Below are 25,117 nucleotides of genomic sequence, written 5' to 3'. Positions count from 1 at the left end.
ACTTAGCCCATATGAAACCTATTATATGCTGATTCGATTCAAGAGTCGAAAAAAAATTTTGTGAGCATATAATGAGCAGCTCAAAAAACTCTTGGATTTGCTTACACAAAACTGGCTATGGTTTTAGGTTTTCAACTTGGTATATGTAGACAATTCTCATCAAGAAATAAGACCATGTGCTACTTAAAATACAAGCTGTGTGTTTTTGAGATCTGCTTTCCTGCTTGAAAAAGCATCAAACTTGATGTGGAAAAAGCATCAAGCTTCAGCACTTTTCTCCATTTAGAAAAGACTGCAATAGACATTTTTGGCTAATAATATGAGGACCTGTTTTTCCAAGAAATATAAAGTGTAGCCTCCATTCTCACTTCTATCACCTTATTCTTCATGATGATATTTCAGGTATAATGTATCTTACTCTCTACCATAGGCCTGCCAAGTTAGAACTTTGAGAGCAAATAGCACTTATAATAATAACTGAGTCTACAGGCTACTAAGAGAAGGAGGAAGGTCAGAGAGAGGGAGAAGAGAAGCAAAATAAAATTTCATGAGGGGTAGGAGGGATAGTGTAGAAGAAAAAGGACATGCATTTCACATAGACAATCCGAGTTCAATACCTGGCACCATATATGGTCCCCGAACACAAAGAATGTGGCCCAAGACCCCTTCTCCAAATATAAATTTCACAGGGGCTGGAGCAGTAGTGCAAAAAGTAGGGCACTTGCCTTGCATGCAAACAATTGGGGCTCAATCCCAAGCACTCCTTATGGTCCCCTGAGCCCATGCCAAAAGTGATCCCTAAATGCAGAGTCAAGATTAAGACCTGAGCACTGTTGGGTGTGGGTGTGGTCCAAAAACAAACAAAAAAATTTTTTATTAAAGTGAAACTCTTTATGCTTGTCCACAATTTATATCCACCCAATGAAACAGAATCACGGATATATCAACCCAACTACAATCATGCTTGTAATCATGGTGCTTAAATAAATATATTATTTAAAATAAATAAAAGAAGAAAATTGGTTAGCAGAGGTGTGTTGGCTTTTTGAAGTACATAGTCTGTAGAATGTACTATAAGACAACAATAGTTTTATAGAGGCAAAAATAAAATTATGGAAGCAAAAATGTTCACCTTCAAAATTAGAAATTTCTGGGATTCAGAATTTGTTTTGTTTTGTTTTGGGGGCCAAACATAGAAGTGCTCAGGGATTACTCCTGAATCTGCACTCAGGACTTAATCCTGATAGGATCAGGGGACTATATAAGATGTAAGGGATCAAAGATCTGGGTTTCCATGTGGAAGGAAAATGCTGTATTACTCAGACTCTGGGCTTGAGAATTTTATAGCCATTCAAATGGTTCCTCTAATCTTTGCATAATCCGCACTGACATTATATTACTTTAATATACCAAAAATAAACATACTGTACCCCACCAATATGATTTTTATAAATTAAATAAAATATTATGTAAAAGTTAAAAGGACAAAATAAAATAACATATACTGTTATATAATAAAATAACATAAACTGTTGCCTTGATTTTAAAGTGAACAGTAATGGTACTGATCATTGTAAATATCAGCACAGCATTAATTCTCTGATATGACATGAAAGTCAAGATCAAAATAGGAATTACTTTATTTGCTAAAAAGTTCTTCAAGAGCTAAAGCAACACTTCTATTTCTTTTTGTTGGTTTATTTGTTTTGCTTTGTTTTGGGGTCATACCCAGCAGAGTTCAGGGGCTACTCCTGGCTCTATGCTCAGAAATAGAAATCGCCCCTGGTAGGCTCAGGGGACCATACGGGATGTCGGGATTCAAACCACCGTCCTTCTGCATTTGAGGCAAACGCCCTACCGCTGTGCTATCTCTCTGGCCCCAACATTTCCATTTCTAACAATCCATTTTACCATAATGGATCATATCCTATTTCTTTTTTTTTTTTTTTTTGTGCCACACCCGGCGGTGCTCAAGGGTTACTCCTGGCTGTCTGCTCAGAAATAGCTCCTGGCAGGCACGGGGGACCATATGGGACACCGGGATTTGAACCAACCACCTTTGGTCCTGGATCGGCTGCTTGCAAGGCAAACGCTGCTGTGCTATCATATCATATTTCTTTACATTTTCTTCTGCTTCACACTGCAGTTTTTGCCTGTAGGTTCAGTCACTTGGCAATGTAAGTTGCTTACTAGTAATTAGAAGCCAAGTTTGAGTCAGTGGTCTTATGGAAGTTCCTGATTCTAGCTTTTTTAAGCCTCTAGGGAAAATGTATCTCCAGTCTGGGAAACACATGTTAAAAGGAGTTAGGAAACCTTCGCAATATCACATAATTGATTAAGGTAAAGTTAAAAAACCAAACCAAGGTATGTCTGCTACCAAACACCATCATTTTAACAATACTATCTCATCCCCTAAAAATATGACTTCCTCACCCTTGTCCAGATATAAAAAAGATATTTATACTTGCAAAATGTATTCTGATGCAAGAAAATGCCTCTAAGTAATGAAAATGAAAGCGATTTCAGAATTCTGGTTGTTGTTTTTCATTAATATAATGAGTTGTGGTTTTATCATTTTAATTCGGGTCACAATTTCAGCCTTCCTGGCCTCAAGAACTTAATGAGACAAATAGAACTAACCTATTGAGAAAATGGAATATTCTTTAATGTCCGAAATTTCAATCAATTATTTTTTAAAATCTAGATTCGTATTCCCCCTTTTCTCAATCAACAATCTCAATGCTAGCTGTTCCAAAAACCCTAAGTTAGACCCAGAGAGAAGCCTATATATAGGTTGAGTGAATGTATACTAGGCATACTATCCTGTGAATTATGGAATTCACAGGCTTTTTAAAAATAGTTAATAATTAATTAAATCACCATGAAATTACGAAGTTACAGAGGTATTCATGATTGAATTCCAGGAGTACCATGCTCAAGCACCAATCCCTTCAACTATGTCCACTTTATTCCTCTCATGTCCTCAATTTCCCTCTTTTTCCTCACTGGCATTCTGGAAGGTACTTGTCCTTTGTTTTTCCTGTAGTCACTGTTATTTAAGAATTCATGTATATTATTAATAATGCATTATTATGTATATCACTTAACCCCCTTTCACAACCTAAGCCTCCTCCAGACTATTTCTAATGGTTCCTTTTCTGACCTTATCTTACCTCCCCTCATCGTAGCAAACTTTCTAAGAAAGACCCAATCTCCTACCCTCAGTTTCTATTATCTCAGTGCATTTGTTACTCCCCTACTATATTACAATATAATATGCAAACAGAAAGATCACCCTGTGTCTGTTCCCCTACTTTGACTCATTTTACTCAGCATGACATTCCCGGATCCAGTCATATAACAGCAAATTTCATGACTTCATCTTTTCTACTGACCAGGTGATTGGAATGCACAAGTCTGATAGAACAATTCTCTAAACACAGCACCAGGAGTCGCCCCCAAGCATTGTCAGGTATGCCTTTCCCAAATAAAATCCCACATATTTTTTAAGTTTATTTGCTTATTTGTTTGCTTTTTGTTTTGGGGGTCACACCTGGCAGCACTCAGAAGTTGCTCCTGGCTCCATGCTCAGAAATCGCTCCTGGCAAGCCCGGGGGACCATGTGGATGCCGGGATTCGAACCAATGACCTTCTGCATTCAAGGCAAACACCTTACCTCTATGCTATGTCTCCACCCGCCCCCCCCATATTTTTTTATTGCTTTCAGATCTCTGACCAGAGCTTGAAAAATCTTGGTTACTAAATTTAATCTGTAAGGGTTGTAGTGCCCCTCTAATCTCTAAGATTTACCAAGGAATTTAAGAGGATTTACTTATTTTTAAATAGCACCCAAAACAAACTAACGTTCTTCCTCAACTCTGGATCAAATGTGGTACTCATAAGGCAAATCTGAACTTGGAAACACTTGACAGCTGCTGAGAACGTCTAATCCCATATAGAGATTAAATTTTATTGGAATCAGTTTGTATATAAATTCTTCTAAAAATAAAGAACAACTATAGAATCCGCATGGCATATTGTAAGCACTTGGTAAATGGTTAGTAAATAAATGTTTCCCTCATTTACTCTCATTGTCAGGAAAATGAGCGTCATCACCAATAAAAAATGGACTGAGTACTATATTAAATTCTCATTTTGCTAAGCAGATCTGAAATAAAAGCATGCAGTCTTATATTTAAAATTGTGTGAAAAAGAGTCTAATTTTATTTTTTTTTGCACCTGGATACCCAATTTTCTGAACATTATTTGTTAATAAAGATCACCTTGCTCCAAATCACACACAATCTTTTTATTATAAATTAACAACAAATACATCTTAGTACTCAATTCTATTTTATTGATCTGTTCCAGTGCCACGCAGTTCTTATTACTATAGCTTTTTAGTGAAGATTAAATTTTGGGAATCCCATTTATTTTCCTTAAGGATTGCTTTCGCTTTTCTGTGAGTTATGATTTTAAACAAAATAAGCAAAAACATTTCATGTTAAAAAAGAGTGGTTTTCTGAAGCCTATCTATATATCTCTGTCATGAAATTACTTCATTTTGTCATTAGATATATCATCTATTCAACTAAACTGTTTTGTCATAAAGGGTAAATAGGCCTTAATCAATTCTTTATTGTTTTGTTTTGTTTTTGTTTTCTGTTTTGGGGGCCACACCCAGTGATGCTCAGGGGTTACTTCTGGCTATGCGCTCAGAAATCACTACTGGCTTGGGGGACCATATGGGATGCTGGGGATAGAACCCAAGTTTGTCCTGAGTCAGCCATGTGCAAGACAAATGTCCTATCACTGCTTCACTATTGCTCTGGCCCCAGGTCTTAATCAATTCTATGTCTCTTACAAATCTGTTACACCATATGTTCTCAATCATTTTAATGCAAATAGTGAAGATATGACAAATAATAATACAAAAATGAGCTTGAAGTTGATATGCATGAAAATGAATTTTTTCTAGAAGTATGAATGGAAATGGAGGTTATTGTAATTTTAGAATCTTAATGATTTAGAATTGTGGAAGGTATATGCAAAAAATGCAGATAAAGGACAAATATCAATCAAACCTTAGTACTTGCAAAGAAATTGCAAATGGTAAAGATCACTGACTGGCTAAGATTTAATAAATACTGTGAACATAAGAGCAGCGAGAAATGAAAATTACATAGTCAAAGATATTGTCTCTGATCTAAATCTAGAGTCAGCTGCTACTAGGCATTACCAAGTTGTCATCACCAATGACATTTGTTCACTGCAAGTCTGGTGCTCCTCATTCCATCTTATCAGTGCCACTAAGCATTTCTCAATGAAAGCATGAAAAAGTTCATTTGAAAGCAGTTCTAGAAGAAAGTCAGAAGTCAGCTTCTTACCTGCTGGTTCTGATAGGCTGTCACTGTAGTAAAAACAGTCTCAGGAAAGTTGAACGTCTTTACTCCATCCCCAACTGGGACAGGCTTGGTAGGAGAAAGGTCACTGCTGAAATCTTTGCGAATCACATGAACTCGAGGTTGGTATTTGTGCATAGAGTGCAGAATAATCTGAAATGAGAAGAGAAGATATGATGCCAACATGATTCTATCCTTCCAACTTTTTTCCAGGTTCTCATCTAAAATAAAACATATGATAGAAGAAGCATGTTGTAGAAGCATAGATGGAGTGATGGATATTCAATAAACTGGAAAACAATATACTTTTTCTGGTAGGAGGAACTCAGTGATTGGACAGTAATACCTTAAAGCTATTTAACAGAGTATCCCAATCACTGGAGGTGGAAGTAAATTTAATAGTTTTTCATTAATTGGTTAAATGTTGAGTGACTGTTTTGGTAACAAAGACAACCCTCAGCTACAAGGTCTCAGAACTTCTGCCAAGTGACAGTTCCCTCCTGTTTCAAATTTTCAGCATGCTGTCTTTAATTTCTATATGTGATTTGCATTTTGTTATTGAACTTCTGGACACCATCTTCTGTCACATGAGGAAAATGGTATGAGTGTTGTCCCTTCTTCCAAATTATTATTTCTTTCCAAATGGAAATCATGACTTTAGATTCTTCAGTCCTCTTATAGCATCCAAGATAGATCCTAAACTTCAGAGAAAACATGTTTCTACTGCCAAAGATAATAATATCAGGTAGTCCATTGGCCGGAGCGATAGCAAAGCGGTAAGGCATTTGCCTTGCTTATGGCCAACACAGGATGGACCCCAGTTTGATTCCTGACTCCCATCTGGTCCCCTGAGCCTGCCAGGAGTGACTTCTGAGTGCAGAGCCAGGAGTAACCTCTGAGTGCAGCCAGATGTGACCCAAAAACCAAAATAATAATAATAAATAATAATAATAACAATATCAGGTAGTCCAATTGTACCTGAAAGTTCTTAAAACTTATGCTTTACCTCTAAATGTAAAAGTTTCTTTAAAAATCATCCAGAATTTGGACCGGAGAGATAGCACAGCTGTAGGGCTTTTGCCTTGCATTCATCTGACCCTAGAAGGGTCCAGTTTGACTTCCAGAATCTCATATGGTTTCCCAGACAACCAGGGGCAATTTCTTAGTTCAGAGCCAGGAGTGGCCCCTGAGCACTGCTAAATGTGGCCCCAAAACCAATGAATCAACCAATATATAAATAAATAAATAAATAAATAAATAAATAAATAAATAAATAAATAAATAGTTTTTTTAAAAAAAGTCCAGAAATGTCACTTCAGTTATTTGCCTGAGTTTATTGCCTTTTGAGTTATTCCACTAAATGTCATGATTTCTTTCTTTTTGTTTGATTTGTGTTTGTTTCTCCTTAATTTTTTTTGTTTCTCTTTTAGTTTGATTTGTGTTTGTTTCTAGTTAACTGAACTGTGAGTCCCTAAATAAAAGCTCTTTCTGAATCATACAAGTTAAGGCAAAGCACAGATTTGGTAAACATTAAATCTGTAATAAATTTTCAACAGGAAAAAAAAACAAGAAGAAACATATTTGTTTATTTTAAGTGACTTAAAGTGACATAGAGATTTTTACTTTGCCAATTTCAAAGTTTGCAACAACCCCTCATTAAGACAGAAAGGGAGATAAAAAGGAGAGAAATATAGGATTCTTCAACTCACATGTCCTTGATCGTCCAATTCATTGTTGGTCAGCTTGAGTTTGTCAAAACTAACCACCTGTCTCATCCAAGTGTCTCCAGAAGCTAGAGAATCAGGATGGATATAAACTCTTGGGGGTACCGGGGAGTCTGCATTGCCAGCCACCATCCACTTTGAGCTATGATACACATATCTGAGAGAGAGAAAGAGAAGTCAGAGACAGATGCAAAGCAATCAGAGACCCAGGATACAAGTAAAATCGGGAAGGGTTGGGATCAACAGTTGTATGAAAATTGAGTAGAAATATTCAAATTAAATACCAAACCCAAAGTCAATGACAACAGAATTGATACCCAATCTACAGCAAGTGGGGACCAGTTACAATAGCATTTTGGGGGGCAAAGGAGGGAGATAAGAGATGCATGCTGGGAACAGGGGCGGAAGGAAGACAACACTTGGGGTGGAATGCCCCTGATTCATTGTCACTATGTACCTTAAATATTACTGTGAAATAGTTGTAATTCACTTTGTTTACAATAAAATTTTTTTATAAAAGAAGAAATATAAGAGAAAAGAGAAAAGACCAGGAAAAAATAGAGACTCAAGGAAAATGACTTTGAAATGAAAATACAGATCAAGATGAATTGGGGGAGAGGAGGAAGGTATTGTGGCTAATGATCAAAGCTGCAGCTCTCACAAGGAAAACATTCTCATAATCCTTTTTCTTTCTTCCTTCTCCTATTCTCTTTTCCTGAGCCCCTCTGTGCACACAGGTTCCTCAACCCATGTGTCTAACTATGCAAAAAGTAATTTACGGCAACCTTTCACCTTTAAAATGCAAACCATATAATCCATTGGCAACTTGTTCAGCATTTTGCTCCTTATTAAAAACATCTTCCATAATGTCCAAAAAAAAAAAAAACACAACCATGTGGAGAGGCCCTTTAAGCCTCTTGCTTGTTAACTATTTCCTTGCTGAAAATTGGGCCATAGCCATACTATAGCAGGTAGGACACTTATTTTGCATGTGGCAGACCTGGGTTCAATCCTCAACACCACATATGTCCCCCAAACCCCTTCACGGGTAATCTCTGAATGCAGAGCCGTGAGGAAGCCCTGAGCACCTCTGGGCATGATCCCAAACCAAACACAATAATATGAATTCAGGGTCATGACTCTGGAAAGGGAGAGCATTGGTCTTTGTACCATCAGAAACATTATCAAATCTTCTCATTTGCTGTTGTCTTTGTAAATACTATTTTAAAATGCTATGATCCTCCGCATTATTTCCCCCCAAATCCACTATAAAGAGATGTAGTGGTAGTAAATGAAGTCAGCTTTCTAGACTTGTCTGTTGAATGTAATAATGAGTTTTCTTGGGAGTTTAATTCGTAAATATGACTTCTTCTTGTTTCTCTGTTCTAAAAAATATAACATGAAACCTGATCTTTGGCAAATAGAAACACTCAACACAAATCCCAACTCTCAAGATTCTTATATCAAAAGTAGAACACCTCCCTTCCTAAATCATGCATGCAGGTTACATCATTTTTAGCCAGTTCTTTCCCACTATCATGTTAGTATTGTTCTTCCCTATTTTATCTCTCAGTTAAACAGTCAAGGACATAGTGGCAAAGATCTCAAACTTTATAGATTGCAAGATAATCCATGAGTCATTGGTATGGTTGAAATCTTCAGAAATTAATTGTATCACAGTTTGTTTCAGTAAGAGCAATGTTTAAGGTATACAACAAACATAAACTTGGCTTTTTATGACTTATAAAGAAATTTATTGGACAAACTTGCTAATAACCTACATTAATGTACAATATTCTAAACAGATATTCTTCTTGACTCTATGACCAATCTCCATAAGAAATTCATCAGATAAACAACTCAATGTACTATATTGGTTCACTTTCCTTCCTTCTATCAGCTTATTAACATTTCAGAAAGTTAATTATACAAAAATGTTAAATATATTTCATGTTAACTGAGTTTTAAACTTGGACATCCATTTGATTTTTTTACTACTCTAAAAAACACTACATAGCTGACCTTCTTAGCTACTATCTACAACTAATGTAGCCTACCTCTATTTCTTGTTTCCTAAAACTTCGCTTGTAAATGGTTTCATTTCATGAGTTTAAGGACCAGTCTTGGGAAGCAGGAAGATGGAGCAGTGGTTTAAGCACTTGGCTTGAGTACATCCAACTGGATTTTATTCTCAGTGATGCATAGTGCTTGTTACCTAAGCCATGTCTGAGTGCAGAGGGAAGAGAAAGCCAGCCCTGAGGACTGCAAGGTGTGGCCAAAAAATAAATAAATAATAGCACTATACTGAAATGCTAATGAAGCTCACAATTTTATCTCATGTAATCATTATTACCTGTATCTCTTATTGTCCACAGGCACAATGTCCATAGCTATGTAGTATTGCTGATGTGGATCTAAACCAGTGATTTTCACTCTCATGGCAGGGAACATCCTCCTATGAAAGGAAAATATGATAGTAAGGAAATAGCAGGAGTAAAAGCTTAAAGACTCTCATTTTTACAGGGAATACTTGGCATACCAAAGCCCATGGTTAGACTATCATTTGGCTGATATCTTTTTTACTTTGGAAATTATTACTAGAAAATATGCTAAAGAGTTCTATTGCTAACATCACATATCTTAACTTAAATTGACCCATTTGGTGATTTTACACTCAAATGATACATGTGATAGCCAGCTGTATATCACCAATTCCAAATGTTCCATCAATATATATTTTATATTTATTTTTATTAAACTATATGTAACTCTTGACTATACCTATACTTTTATACTTAAAGTACTAGAGGATAATATAAGTACTTATACTCTTCATATTATTCAAGAAGATTATCACAATTTTTTTGTAAGTAATCATGAAATTTTTTATTGAGTTTATTGTAAAATGACCATTCTAGAAAAATAATCACTGCCAAAGCCAAAACCTCTTCAGACAGCGAGCCTTGGATCTTCAGACACAAACTGAATAAACACAAACACAAATTTGACAGAAAATTAAAAAGGTCTTTGGAAATTTTATTACTGAAGTTTAATATTTCAAGTTATAAGGTCAATAACTTACTTTAAAATCTTATTTTAGGGTCTAGAAAAATAGTATATTTTCTCACAAATTTAATACATAAATAAACATACATTTTAAAACTCTTTGAGTCCCGAGCAATAATACAGTGGGTAGGGCATTTGAATTGCATATAATCAAATTTTATGTATCTCCAAGCCTTTCCAGAAGTGATCTTGAATGCAATGTCAGAAATAAGTCCTGAGCATCACTGAGTATGACTCAAAAAAAATAAAATAAAACTGAAAACTCTAAAAAATTTTGCAAGACAAAAATGTAAAAGTTCCTACAAGCCCCCAAATGAAGGTTCACCAAAGTTTTTAATGCATATATCTGTAGATGAATGTCCTCAGAATCTCAGATCATTGTGTATGTCAGAGGAAGGAACCTGCGTAACGAGCATGAACCAAAATGAATTATAGTGTCCTCTAGGCAATAATGTCCTAGATTTTACCACAGTGACTTGTTAAACTTTCCAAAGCAAAGAGAGTCAGGATATGGCACTTTACAACTACTCTTATAATTGAAAAGCAGAGGGGGAAGCAACTCAAAAGAGGGATTGAGTTTCAGTGTCATTCTTTTACCCTAAGAAAAAGAAAGCCATCAAGTTCTTTTGTTATGTCATTTATTTAAGAATCAGGCATAAAGTTTTTAGTTCAAAATTTGGGATTCCCTTCAATATGCTCTAGGGTACTTGTACACAGAATACTGCGTTAAGCCAAACCATCTGGGGCCAGTTAGTCAGGCGGGGCAGAGCACAATGCTAATGAGGTCAAGGTCACGGATTTGATCCACAGACAGCCTAATTGGCTTTGCTCCATTTCATGGTCATAGACCACAGACAGCCATCTTGCGAATGTTCACTTCACTGGTTGTTGATGTGATGGACTTTCCCAGCTAACCACACACTCTACCCATTAAAAGTTACACAGAAAAAGCAAATATCCTCAGCTAATGACATAGTTCTATGACATAATAATCATATTTAAGGGAAAGTGTAAGAAAGACGGTAGATTTTGACTCAAGACTTGATAAGTCTCAAATATTGCAAATAGTGATGTTTAGTCTTTCTTTCACACTATACAACTTTCCGGATACTTCTAAGTATATTATTTTAGATAATCTACTATTTTTCCAAGTTAAATAAAAAAGCCATATAGTTTATTCTTAAGTTAGACTAGCAAAGTCTGATAGCCAACACTCAAGCATAAATAGGCACTTTATGGTTTTTGTTTGATTTAGGTGTCTCTGGCTGTGCTCAGGGTATACTTATGACTTTGCAGTTGAAATCACTGCTTAAGGGGAACAAGGAATAAACATATGGGATTCTGGGAGCAAACTCAGGGGGCCACATGCAAGACAAGATCGCTACTTGCTCTACTATTGTTCCATGCCTCAAGTTGGGTACTTTTATATGCATTGATTACTTCCAAAAGTTTGAGAAACTCTACTTATACATTTAAATATACATCAGAAATTCTCTTCTTGGGGACCAGAGAGATAGCACAGTGATAGAGTGTTTGCCTTGTATGCGGCTGACCTGGGGCACACCTGGGTTGATTCTTGACATCCCATGTGGTCCCCTGAATCTGTCAGAAGCAATTTCTGAGTGCAGAGCCAGGAGTAACCCCTGAGTGCTGCTGGGTATGACCCAAAATCAACAACCAAAAAATCGGCCAATAATTATCACATTATCCATGAAATAAAATGTGATTCTGAGGTCAGAAGGATAGTCCAGTGAGAGTGGTGCTTAATTTGCATATGGATGATCTATCCCAGGGCACCCCAGCTCCCTCCCCAGCACCACTAGATGTAATTTCTGTGTGTAAGCCAGCAGTAACCCCTGAGCATCACTGGGTGTGGCAAAAAAGACCATGTGACTCCTCTAGCCATTTATTAATACTGTATAGCATTAATATATTTCACTGTTGTAAAGGAAGAAAACCAACTTTTAAAAAAGGTTTTAGGGTTGAGCATAGTATAGTGGGTAGGATTGTTGCCTTGCCAATTACCAATCTGGTTTTGATTCAGGGCACCCCACATGGTCCCCTGAATACCACTAGAAGTTATCTCTCACTACAGAGCCAGAAATATGTTCTGAGCTGTGACAGATGTACTTCCCCTCAAAAAAAAAGTAAAAGGAAATTTTTAAATTGTTTTAAACTAATATTTTGGTGGGTGTGTGAGGGTGGACCCGGAACATATATTGCTGGGGTGTGTGTGTGCAAATAATCAGCCATAATTTTCCAAAATCCAAATCATAAAACAAATTTGTCATATAACTCATGTAATTCATTTAACCCTATAAACTATAAAAGAAAATTAAGTAATGAGATAATCTTTAAAACAGGGGTCTAAATACTGGGATTTAAAAATCTGTCATTTTATTTGAAATGACTTCTTAAACACTTACCAAAAATTGCCTTTTATGTCTATTTTATCACAGACTATCAAGTAAGTCATAACACTCAGAGGAAAAAAAGTTATATTCACAAAATGAGATGTGTTTCATTTTAATCTTATCACTAAATTTAGACTGTTCTCTCTTTCATGTCCCAGGAACCTCTGTCCGTGGTGCTGATTACACGGATTCTATTGGTATGATCAAAGATTGAAGGCTTTGTAAATTTCAATTATTCTTATTCAATAAAATTACACCTCTTGTGAGGACAAGTAGAAGATGACTAAAATTTTCTGAGAGGTAAATTAAGAGAGATCTGTGCATACAATGCAACTAATAAGAGAGAAATTGGAATTAAAATCTAAAAGGATGCTTTGTAAAAAGGAAAATAGGAAAAAAGATATCAACTGAGTAAAGGCAAGAGAAAATCAAGAGAACTTACAAGAGATAAGATACTTTTGCATATTTTAGCTGATCCTGAATAACTCAATTATTGTAACAACATTCTATAGTAGAAAAAATTCAATATAGAAGGGGCGAACATATTTTTAAACCTAAACAAAGACATATAACTAGAGAAAATATGTGTTTCCTGTGGCCAGAGTGATAGTACGCCAGGAAGGGCACGTGCCTTGCATATGGATGACTGCGGTTCAATCTCTAGCATTTCATATAGTCTCCCACGCACCACAAGGAGGATTTTCTGAATGCAGAGTCAGGAGAAACCTATGGACGTTGCCAGATATGGTCCAAGAACAAACAAATAAAATGATGTGTATCTGTTGAGAATGCTTGGATATATTCCATTCTCAAGGCAAGGACATAGATAAGAAAACAACGCAGAGGAAACTGCCAAATGAGAAATAGGTGGCTTCAAATAGATGTTTGGATAAACTACATTTGCTAAGTGTAAATAATGATATCAGAAACTAAAATAACATAGAATGTAGAATACACTGACCCAAGAGCATTAAGTGAAAGCCCAAAAGGGAACTTTGATAATTGTGTTTTTAAACAAAAGCATCTCTTTCTTTCTCTCAAACCTACATTAATGCCAAAAACTGGAAAAAATAGGAAAAGCTTCTCCCTTGAATTTTTGTTTCTTCCCTACCACAGTATGACAGAATCTAAAATAAGAATAGGGGCCAAAGAGATAGCACAACAGTAGGGCATTTGTCTTGCACATGGTCAAACCAGGATGGAACTGGGTTCAATTCCCAGCATCCCATATACTCCCTGAGCCTGCCAGGAGCAATTTCTAAGTGAAGATCTAGGAGTAAACCCTGAGAGTGCACCACCAGGTGTGCTCCCCAAAAATAAGAATATATTAAAACACAAATAACAATAAAGAAATGTTATTGAACATAGACCTTTAAATTTTTTTCATTTAAGTTGTAATAATAGTACAATGGATAGAGTGCTTGACTTGCATGTGGCCAAGTTGGGTTCTTTTCCCAGCATCTCATGTGGTTTTCCAAGTATCAACAGGAGTAATTCCTGAGTGCACAGCCAAAAGTTAATGTGTGACCCAAAAAATAAACCTTGAAATTTGTCTTCTCCCTAACTCACAAATTCCTGATAATACTTTTTAATGGATTTTACTACTAAAAATTAAAAAAGAATGTCAGAATAGAAAGAAAACAAGATTTCCTGTTCACATAATCCCTTTTTTTGTGATGTGTTGAATTCACAAAAAATAATCAACATACTATATTTGTTGGAAAATACAGCTTCATGAAGACACCTTAGGACTTATGAGATTTGTCTTTCTGTTCTGCATGAAAATAATAGGTTGCTTTGATTACGCCAAATTGTGTATAATCTCGAATGAAAAGAAAAGTGTAATAGCGCCTATTTTCATTGTCTGTTTTTTGAATCCAATTATTCGAAGGAATGTGTCCTTACCTGCCTGCTTTAGTGATGATCATTTCTGTCCCAATGTCATGGAACCGCTTCCACAGGTCAGCACATTGTAGCTCCACCTGTATTTCCTCCATGGATGACATAGCAGCAGGCACAGGGCCTGCAACACTCGAAGCCAGATCAGTATGAGTGTCAAAGGAGCAGGAAGTTCGCTCAGTGAGCACTTCTGAGTCTGAACCAGTGCTCTGCTCAGAATCTGCAAAATAAAACGTTAAAACCCAGATAAGAAAATAGATGAGCTTGTCCACAACATTCTAGTTCAAAAAGATAGAACACTGACTGGGATAAAGATGAACAAAGAGATATACATCTGGAAGCTCCAAAGCAAAGCACTCAGGTATTTATTTAATTTTTTGAGGTTTTTTTTTTTTTTTTGTAATTTACAACCTCCTTTCAAGATTGGTGTTTCTAGCACAGCATCTGGCATTTAGTAAAATTTAGCAACGATCGAAAAATATTGCTCCAGAACAGTAAAGGGTACCAGAGAGATCATGTTGAAGAGAATGAAGCAAAATTGGAGCAATAAAATTAACAAATACAAAACATTTGAAAAAGAACTACAGACTATTCCAAATAGTTTTAATCAAAATTAGACTACTCCACAGGACTAAGTGGATTATTTAAAACAACAACTAAAAGCAACAATCTCTTTAAATGAAAACCACTTGATCTTTTGACACAACATTTTCCCATTTTTATATACCCATAATCAAAGGTAATGAAGAGTTTTGGGAATCTTTAAAAACATTCTGTCATACACTTGAATGAATAGCTTTTTCTAAGAATCCAATCAGTTCATTTTGGATAGGAAATATGATCTGTTATGTGGTAAGAATGTAAGCATATGGAAAAAGTTACCCAAATGACTATTGAAACAAAGGGAATAAATGAGTTCAGGAGACACCTTGATTAGATTCTGAAGTATGGGCATAGGGGAGGAGTGATAAAAAGAGGAAGGTAGAATTGAGAGCAGCCAAATAAAGACTTGCATGCAAAGCCAGATGGTCACTTTTTTCCATTGTCTTTCGTATTTACAGAAGGAGTAGAGGATGAATTTTCCATAACTTTTAATATTTAACACTTTTAGAAGCCCAATGTCAAATGTCTTTGGTATTTTACAAACTTCTATCATCTCTTACAATATTCTCAGAACGAATAATATTGCAAGTCAAATCTAAAAGTCTACTTCTAAAGCAATAAGGATCCTTAACATCTAAAATTCTTATTATTTTCTCAGTAAATAGATACAACAATCAATCAATGCAGAAATAAACTTTTACAGCTCAATTTTCAATGCTCAAAAATTTTCTTCTCTTGACCATAAGACCTAGACATAGACTAGGATAAAACAGAAATCCAGCCCATCTTTTTATCAGCCTTTTTTGACCTTGAGAATTTCTAAAACCTATACCAATTTACAATTAATTTTCTTTTATTATTCATATTCCACAGCAGCATCTTTGGAAAAAATATATTTACACAGTTTTTTCAAAAATGCAATGTCTCTTACCTTTTGTGAATATATTCAATATAAAAAAAATTGGCCCGAAGTTCTAAATAAATAACTGGGAATATAACCAGTATATTTGGTTTATGCACAAACTCTTATTTAGTCAACATCTTCATGAGAAAAAAGATGTTTTATAACTATGATATATATATTTGTGTATGATTTTATACCCTGGACTAAAATAAATCTAATTCTGATCTTCTTCAAGCACAGAAGTAGAGCTACTAGTTTAAGATGAAACAGTTTATTGAGTAATCAAACTAGTCTTGCTCTCTACATCTTTTAGTGACGAATATTATGTCATCCCATACTTGACCAAAGAGAGTCAATCCCAATTCCTAACAAATGGACTCCCAAACCCCATTTGTTCCTAATGTTCAAAAACACCTCATTATAGTGAATATTGTAATTTTTTCAAAAAATCTCTCTAAAAAGATTTTTAATAATTTACCTATCTCGAGGAGAAAAGTGTTATGAAATGTCATGACTAATGCTACAATTCTTTTTTTCTTTATTTAAACATCTTGATTACAAATATGATTGTGATTAGGTTTCAGTCATGTAAAGAACACTACCATTCACCAGTGCAACATTCCCACCACCAATGTCCCAAATCTCCCTCCATTACACCCAACCCCCACCATTACTCCAGGCAGGCTTTCCAGTTCCCTCATTCATTCACATGATTATGGTAGTTCTCTGTGTAGTTATTTCTATAACTGCACTCACCAATCTTTGTGGTGAGCTTCATGAAGTGAGCTGGAAGTTCCAGCCCTCCTCTCATTGTCTCTGAGGATTGTTGCAAAAATGACTTATTTTTCTTAAAACCCATAAATGAGTGAGACTATTCTGTGTCTCTCTCTCCCTCTGACTTATTTCACTCAGCATGATAGATTCCGTGTACATCCATGTATAAAAAAATTTTATGACTTCATCTCTCCTGACGGCTGCATAATATTCCATTGGGTATATATACCACAGTTTCTTTAGCCATTTGTCTGTTGAAGGGCATCTTGGTTGTTTTCAGAGCCTGGCTATTGTGAATAGTGCTGCAATAAATATAGGTGTGAGGAAGGGATTTTTGTATTGTATTCTTGTGTTCTTAGAGTATATCCCTAGGAATGGAATAGCTGGGTCGAATGGGAGCTCAATTTCCAGATTTTGGAGGAATCTCCATATCACTTTTCATAGAGGTTGGACTAGACGGCATTTCCACCAGCAGTGGATAAGAGTTCCTTTCTCTCCACATCCCCACCAGCACTGATTGTTCTCATTCTTTGTGATGTATACCAATCTCTGTGGTGTAAGAAGGTATCTTATCATTGTTTTGATTTGCATCTCCCTGATGATTAGTGATCAAGAGCATTTTTTCATGTGCCTTTTGGCCATTTGTATTTTTTTTTTATCAAAGTGTTCATTTCTTCTCCCCATTATTTGATGGGATTAGATGTATTTTTCTTGTAAAGTTCCGTCAGTGCCCTGTATATTTTGGATATTAGTCCCTTATCTGATGGGTGTTGGGTGAATAGTTTCTCCCTCTCAGTGGGTGGCTCTTGTATCCTGGGCACTATTTATTTTGAGGTGCAGAAGCTTCTGAGCTTAATGTATTCCCATCTGTTGATCTCTGCTTCCACTTGTTTGGAAAGTGCAGTTTTCTCCTTAAAGATGACTTTAGTCTCAATGCCATGGAGTGTTTTACTGATGTGTTGTTCTATATACCTTATGGTATCAGGTCTGATATCAAGGTCTTTAATCCATTGGGATTTTACCTTCGTACATGATGTTAACTGGGGGTCTATGTTTGCTTTTTTGAAAGTGGCTAATCAGTTCTGCCAGCACCACTTGTTGAAGAGATTTTCCCTTAGGATTTCTTGCTCCTTTATCAAAAATTAGGTGATTGTATGTCTGGAGAATATTGTCTGAGAACTCAAGCCTATTCCACTGATTTGAGGGTCTGTCTTTATTCCAATACCGTGCTGTTTTGATAACTATTGCTATATAGTACAGTTTAAAGTTTGGGAAACTAATGCCTCCCATTTTCCTTTTCCCTAAGATTGCTTTAGCTATTCAAGGGTGTTTATTGTTCCAGATAAACTTTATAAGTGTTTGATCCACTTCTTTGAAGAATGTCATGGGTATTTTTAAGGAGATCGCATTAAACCTGTATAATGCTTTGGGGAGTATTGCCATTTTAATAATGTTAATCCTGTCAATCCATGAGCAGGGTATGTGTTTCCATTTCCGTGTGTCCTCTCTTATTTCTTGGAGCAGGGCTTTGTAGTTTTCTTTGTATAGGTCCTTCACGTCTTTGGTCAAGTTGACTCCAAGGTTTTGAGTTTGTATGGCACTAATGTGAACGGGATTGCCTTCTTGACATCCTTCTCTTCCCTATTATTATTGGTGTATAAAAAGGCCATTTATTTCTATGTGTTAATTTTGTAGCCTGCCACCTTGCTATATGAGTCTATTGTTTCTAGAACCTTTTTGGTAGAGTTTTTAGGGTTTTCTAAGTAGAGTATCGTGTCATCTGCAAACAATGAGAGCTTGACTTCTTCCTTTCCTATCTGGATTCCCTTGATATCTTTTTCTTGCCTTATTGCTATAGCAAGCACTTCCAGTAATATGTTGAAGAGGAGTGGTGAGAGCAGACAGCCTTGTCTTTTACCAGAATTTAGAGGAAAGGTTTTTAGTTTTTCTCCATTGAGGATAATATTTGCCATTGGCTTGTGGTAGATGATTTCAATTAGAATGAGAAAGGTTCCTTCCATTCCCATCTTGCTGAGAGTTTTGATCAAGAATGGGGTTGGAGGGGCCCGGAGAGATAGCACAGCAGTGTTTGCCTTGCAAGCAGCCGATCCAAGACCAAAGGTGGTTGGTTTGAATCCCGGTGTCCCATATGGTCCCCCGTGCCTGCCAGGAGCTATTTCTGAGCAGACAGCCAGGAGTAACCCCTGAGCACTGCCGGGTATGACCCAAAAACCAAAAAAAAAAAAAAAAAAAAAGAATGGGGTTGGACCTTATCAAATGCTTTCTCTGCGTCTATTGATATGATCATGTGATTTTTATTTTTCTTGTTGTTGATGTTGTGTATGATGTTGATAGATTTACAGATGTTAAACAATCCTTGCATTCCTGGTATGAAAACTACGTGGCCGTAGTGTATGATCTTCTTGATGATGCATTGGATCCTATTTGCCAGGATTTTGTTGACGATCTTTGCATCACCATTCATCAGGGATATTGGTTTGTAATTTTCTTTTTTGGCAGCATCTCTGTCTGGTTTTGGTATCAAGGTTATATTGGCTTCATAAAAGCTGTTTGGGAGTGTCCCTGTTTTTCCTATTTCATGGAAGAGCCTGGCTAGGATTGGTAGTAGCTCCTCTTGAAAAGTTTGAAAGAATTCATTAGGAAATCCATCTGGGCCTGGGCTTTTCTTTTTGGGCAGATGTTTGATTACAGTTTCAATTTCCTCAATAGTGATGGGGGTGTTTAGATATGCTACATCCTCCTTACTTAAATGTGGAAGGTTATAAGTGTCCAGAATTTTTCCATTTCTTCCAGGTTCTCATGTTTAGTAGCATAAAGTTTCTCAAAGTAGTCTCTGATTACCCTTTGGTTCTCTGCAATATCTGTCGTGATCTCTCCCTTTTCATTCCTAATATGGGTTACCAGTTTTCTCTCTCTCTTTGTGAATTTTGCAATTGGTCTATCAATCTTGTTTATTTTTTCGAAGAACCAACTTCTGCTTTCGTTGATCTTTCGGATTGTTTTTTGGTTTTTCACTTCATTGATTTCTGCATGTCTTCTACTGGTATGTTGGGGGCTTTGGGCAGGACAGCTAGCCATAGGCCCCTGAGCTGACCACTTAGTCTAGGGGACTGAGATCCCTCCACGCCAGACTGGTCTTCAGGGCCAGGTCTAGTATATCGGGCCCTGCGGGGAGGGTGGGGTATAGAACTCCCTCCCCTATGCTTACACAAACTACAGAGGCAGGGGCTAAATTAGAAGACTCCACATGCTAGGACTTCTGGGTGTCTTCTACTGGTATGTTGGGGACTCTGGGCAGGACAGCTAGCCATAGGCCCCCTGAGCTACCACTTAGTCCAGGGGACTGAGATCCCCCCACGCCAGACTTGTCTTCAGGGCCAGGTCTGGTAAATCGGGCACTGGGGGAATGGTTGGGGAAACAAACTCCTGTCGTATGCATACTGGACCCCATTCAGGGTCTTTTCTTACTATTATTTATTTTCAAATGCACGTAGGCACATTCTTTTTAACTTCACCCCAAAATTTTCTCAATTCTTGATTGTTTCTAGGGTAAAAAATGCAATGCCCTAGATTGGGAGGATAACATTCAAATAGGTCTCTGAAATCAGTTTATATGTAGACATGACTTCCTATACAGTGGTCCTCTCTGACTGCCAAGCCTAATCATAAACAATTCATCTATACAATGTATGTAGCCCTTTTGATATATTGTCCCTCCCTCACACCAGAGCCCCTTCTACTACCTCATCTTCCAATATGGATTCATTATCCTCCCCTTAACTAACCCTCTTTACCCTCAGTTCTTAGCTTGTTAGGCACCAAGACCAATCTCCTCTGCCAACAGATTCTGCCCTTTTGCACAACCTTACAAAGCTCATTATTACTCCTTAAATCTCTCACCCCCAAACATCAGTACTCCACATTTACTCCTTTTAACTTCAGTACTGCACAGTCCTAAACACAGACCAAAGTCGAGCATTGTATTTAACAACCTCCTACTATTTCAAAAGACATAAAATGAACACATATATCTTTTGAATATTTTAAGTGTATTTTCTTTGACAACTATAACTCTTACTAAGTATTCTTTTACAGTGACGATTCTACCCACTTTTTATCTTTTCTTCTCTTTGTGAGCTGTTCAATAAGGAATTTTTGTGAAAGAGTCCCTCAGTTTAATGCTTATGATTGAACCATGTCATGAGGATTGTTGGACTTGTTGTTATGACCCCCATATGTGCCAATAACACCATGTGGCATTGTTCCTTGTTTACACAGGCACATTAAAATGGGAAAATACTATACATACAAATAAGTTCTTATCTAATAGAGATTGAAACACACAACTCTTGTAACGCAATGGGACCTTACACCCTGAACATTGAGGCACAGGCCTCAGAAGAATGGGTATCCTCCATTCACCCCTGAACCAGGGAAGCTATCTACGAAACATACAAGGTTTTTTTTATAACAACACCTGGAATCAATCCTCTACCAGGGAAGACCCTACCACTGCACTGACATTGAACTGCTCAAAAGATACTTCCCTTAACACTAAGAAGACTTGACAACAATAACGACATGCTTACAGGACAGGTCTCTCTGCATTGCCCTTTAATTGTGAAGTGAAATGAGAGGACGCTCCGCACCACCCTGACTGCAATGCAGGATATGCAATTTCCAGGATCTTCAATACAGAAACATGATACCAACAACAAATACTGTGTGAAAAATAAAAGTGTAATGGCACTACAGACAATGACTTGAATTTGACAAACTAGTTTGCCTGGAGCCTAGAGTTGGTCTTATGCCAGGAAACTTCAGGGGTAGGGTCTTCTTGTATTTAGGCCAAGGCTTTGCCTTTCCATGTCCCTTATATTCACAATCACTTATCTAGTCAAAATCTTCATGAGAAAAAAAATGATTTATAAGTGTGTTTTATATATAGATATAAGCATATAATTTTATACCCTGGACTAAATAGAATCTAAATTTGATCTCCTTCAAGCCCAGAAGTAGAAAGACCAATACTATGTTCCCATAGAAAGTAGATTAATTTAATGAATCAAATTCTCAATTTATACAAAATATTAGTAATAATAAGACCCTACAAAACAGATATGGCATCTTTTTTAAAATATTTATTGAAACCATTGTGATTTACCAAGAGTTCTTCATAGTGGGGTTTCAAGCATACAATGTTGCAGGGCCAATTTTACTACCAGTATTGATCTCCCTTCACTAATGTTCCCACCATCCCTGCTCTCACACACACTCTGTAAGTGTAACAGGCCTATTTTAAGTTTTTATTTATAAAGTTTGGGTCTCATAATTTTACTGCTGTTGATGTTGGCATGCATATTTTGATCTGTCCTTTTTTGTAACACTGTCAATACCCTGAGACCCCTTAGGTCCTGTTCCCCATCCTTTTATATTTGTGTTTCTCTTCTTCCACTCAATTTTTTTCCTTCTCACTATTTTGTGGCCCAAGAGTTTTGGGGATGACTCCCACATAAACATATTGCATTTCTTCATGCAGGTATTCTAAGTACCACATATAAGTGATATCATTCAGTATTTATCCTTCTTCTGGCTTACTTCAGTTAACATATCTTCCAGTTCCATACATGATGCAGCAAATTGCATAATTTGCATCATTTCTTATGGTATTCTATTGTATATATGTACCACATCTTCATTGTCTATTCATCTGGTGTTAGCCATTTAGGTAGATTCCAACTTTTAGCTTTTGGACTGAGTTCTGTAATGAATAGTGAGATGTATACATCCTTTTGGATTAGTTTTTCTGTCCTGAGGATAGATACTCAAAATAGGGATTGCTGTGTTACATGGCAGGTTGATTTTTAACTTACTGAGAACCCTCCATACTATTTTCCATAGGGGCTAGACCAGGCAGCATTCCCATCAGCAGTGGATGAGAGTTCCTTTCTTACCACATCCTCTCCAATACAAATTGTCTCCAGAATTTTTGATATGTACCATATTCACTGTTGTAAGTAACATATCACTGTTGTCTTGATTTGGATTTCCCTAATTATAGGTAATGAAGAGCATTTTCTTTCATGTGCCTGTTGGCCATCTGTTGCTCTTTCTCAGAGAGGTGTCTGGTTCACTTCCTCTCCCCATTTTTGATGGGGTTTTTAGATTTTGTGGAGACAACTTTTGGGATTGTATACCCTATCAAACCTTTATATAATGTGTTGAGTGCAAATATTTTCTTCCACTCAGTTAACCGTCTTAATTTTAGCCTGTGTTTCTTTTGTCATACAGAAACTATTTAGTTTGATGTAGTCCCAGGTATTCAGACTTGAGTCTATAGTCCTTGCTATTGACATCCTATCATCATAGACTTTTTTGAGGTCTAAGTCTTGGAGTGTTCTGCTTATGTTTTACTCTATAATATTTATGGACTCAGGTATAATATCAAAGTCTTTGATCCACTTTGAATTGACTTTTGAGTAAGGTGTAGTTATAGAGCAATTTTTAATTTCTTATAAATAATTATTCAATTGTTCCAAAACCATTTGCTGGATACTTTCTTTATTCCATTTCAAGTTATTGTTCCCTTTGTCAAAGATTAATGGACCTTATCCTTGGGGTGAGGATTGTCACTGACATTTTATTCTGACCCTTTGGTCTGAAAATATGTCTTTATTCCAATACCATGTTGTTTTGATCAGTATGGCTTTGTAATAGTTTCAAGTTAGAAGCTCTGTTAAAACTTCTTTGAGTTAGAAGCACCAGAGTTTTGATTTTCAAAATGGGCCTGTCTTTCCTATGTCTCTTATGGTTTCATACAAACTTTATAATTGATAGCTCTTAGTCAATCAATTACAATTTAAGAACTGTTGCCTGCATTCTAAGGCCTTGAAGAATTTTGTCTGAATTTGGATAGTGGATCTATTTTTTTTATCATTTTTATTGTGACCAAAGTGAATTATGAATCTTTCACAGTAATATTTAAGGTACATAGTGACAATAAATCAGGGCCATTTCCTCACCCAATGTTGTCTTCCCTCCACACCTGTTCCCAAAATGCATCCCATATCTGTCCCCTTTGCCCACTGGACTGCTAGTGTAACTGGTCCCCTCTGTGTATAGCTTGTTATAGATGGTGTATCGATTTGGTTGTCATTGACTTTGGATTTGGTGTTTAAATCTGATCATTTTTTATTTCCACTTAATGTTCATGTGGCTGTTGGTACCACCCACTTTCCCCCCTCAATTTATGAGACAGGACAAGATGATTTAAGTGAATAGTGGATCTATTTTTATGCTTACTTTTTAGATGAGGGCATTTGAGACTCCTGAAAACTTGAAGACAACATGGCTAAAAGAAGTTCTCTGTTTTCTGATCTGATCAATTTATCTCCCCAAGACCATATACTAGATACATCCCTAGCAAACACAGCCAAAAATTCTGTGACTAAATTATTTAAAGTATTCTTCTAACAAAAAGACTTAAATATGCTTGATCATGGTCAAATCACATAGTTATTGTGGTTTGCAGATTCCTTATTATATTCCAATTAATGCACTCTTACTTAGATGTGCTATCAAGTTCCTTTTAAGTCTAATTCCATGTTACCCAAATCTACTTAATGCTATTATTAGTATCTCTATATTAACACCTTCTAATGACTGGAGGCTAGTGAAATCATATTTAATCCCCTTTTCATTTAACTACACAGTTCTACTTTGTAGACACCAGGTAATATATTAATGAAAAAAAAACATAAGATAAATAATAAACTTCTTGGTTTGAAGTAGGTCAAAATCTTGTAGGAACGACACAAAAAGAGCTAAAGACATGGGGCTGGAGCAATACTACAGTGGGTATGACATTTGCCTGACATTCATCTGACCTGGGTTCAATCTCCTATGCTCCATATAGTACCTTAGTCCAAAATTCAGAACCAGAAGTAAGCCTACAGCACCAAAAAATAAAAGAAAGAGAGGACTGAGGAGCTCTCAGAAATAAAAAACTAAAGTATTAAGGTGCTTTGAAGAGCATGTAGGTTAACTAGAGAAACACAAAGTCCTCACAAGATGATATTTAAGAAAGATCTTGAGATATAAGTTCAATATGATAAAGTTTATGAAAAATTTATGATTGGGACAACAGTATGAGTAAGGAACTTCCATTCTCCAAGAATTACAATCATGCTGTTATGGCCACTACTTGGAATACACAAAAGAAGAAAGAAAGGATGGGGCCTGATCAATATCACAGCAAGTAGGGTCTTTGCCTTGCATGCAGCCCCCCAGATTTAATCCCAGGCATACCAG

The 25,117-nt window shown here is 36.4% G+C and overlaps 1 protein-coding gene across 1 annotated transcript in view; it reads right to left on the bottom strand.

The window, feature by feature from the left end:
- The window catches only part of TBX15 (T-box transcription factor 15), a 134,414-nt gene that overhangs the window by 40,905 nt on the left and 68,392 nt on the right, over nt 1-25,117 (bottom strand). The window contains exons 2-5 of the mRNA XM_049765918.1: nt 14,512-14,725; nt 9,480-9,581; nt 7,112-7,283; nt 5,388-5,555 (exon numbers count right to left, since the gene is read on the bottom strand). Coding sequence (XP_049621875.1) covers nt 5,388-5,555; nt 7,112-7,283; nt 9,480-9,581; nt 14,512-14,725 — 656 coding nt within the window. The remainder of the gene's footprint in view (nt 1-5,387; nt 5,556-7,111; nt 7,284-9,479; nt 9,582-14,511; nt 14,726-25,117) is intronic.

The sequence above is a fragment of the Suncus etruscus genome, chromosome 19 (assembly GCF_024139225.1).
Source record: "Suncus etruscus isolate mSunEtr1 chromosome 19, mSunEtr1.pri.cur, whole genome shotgun sequence".
In the NCBI taxonomy this organism is placed as follows: Eukaryota; Metazoa; Chordata; class Mammalia; order Eulipotyphla; family Soricidae; genus Suncus; species Suncus etruscus.
Note: the sequence above shows the minus strand (reverse complement) of the source record. Positions and strands in the feature narration are given on the sequence as shown.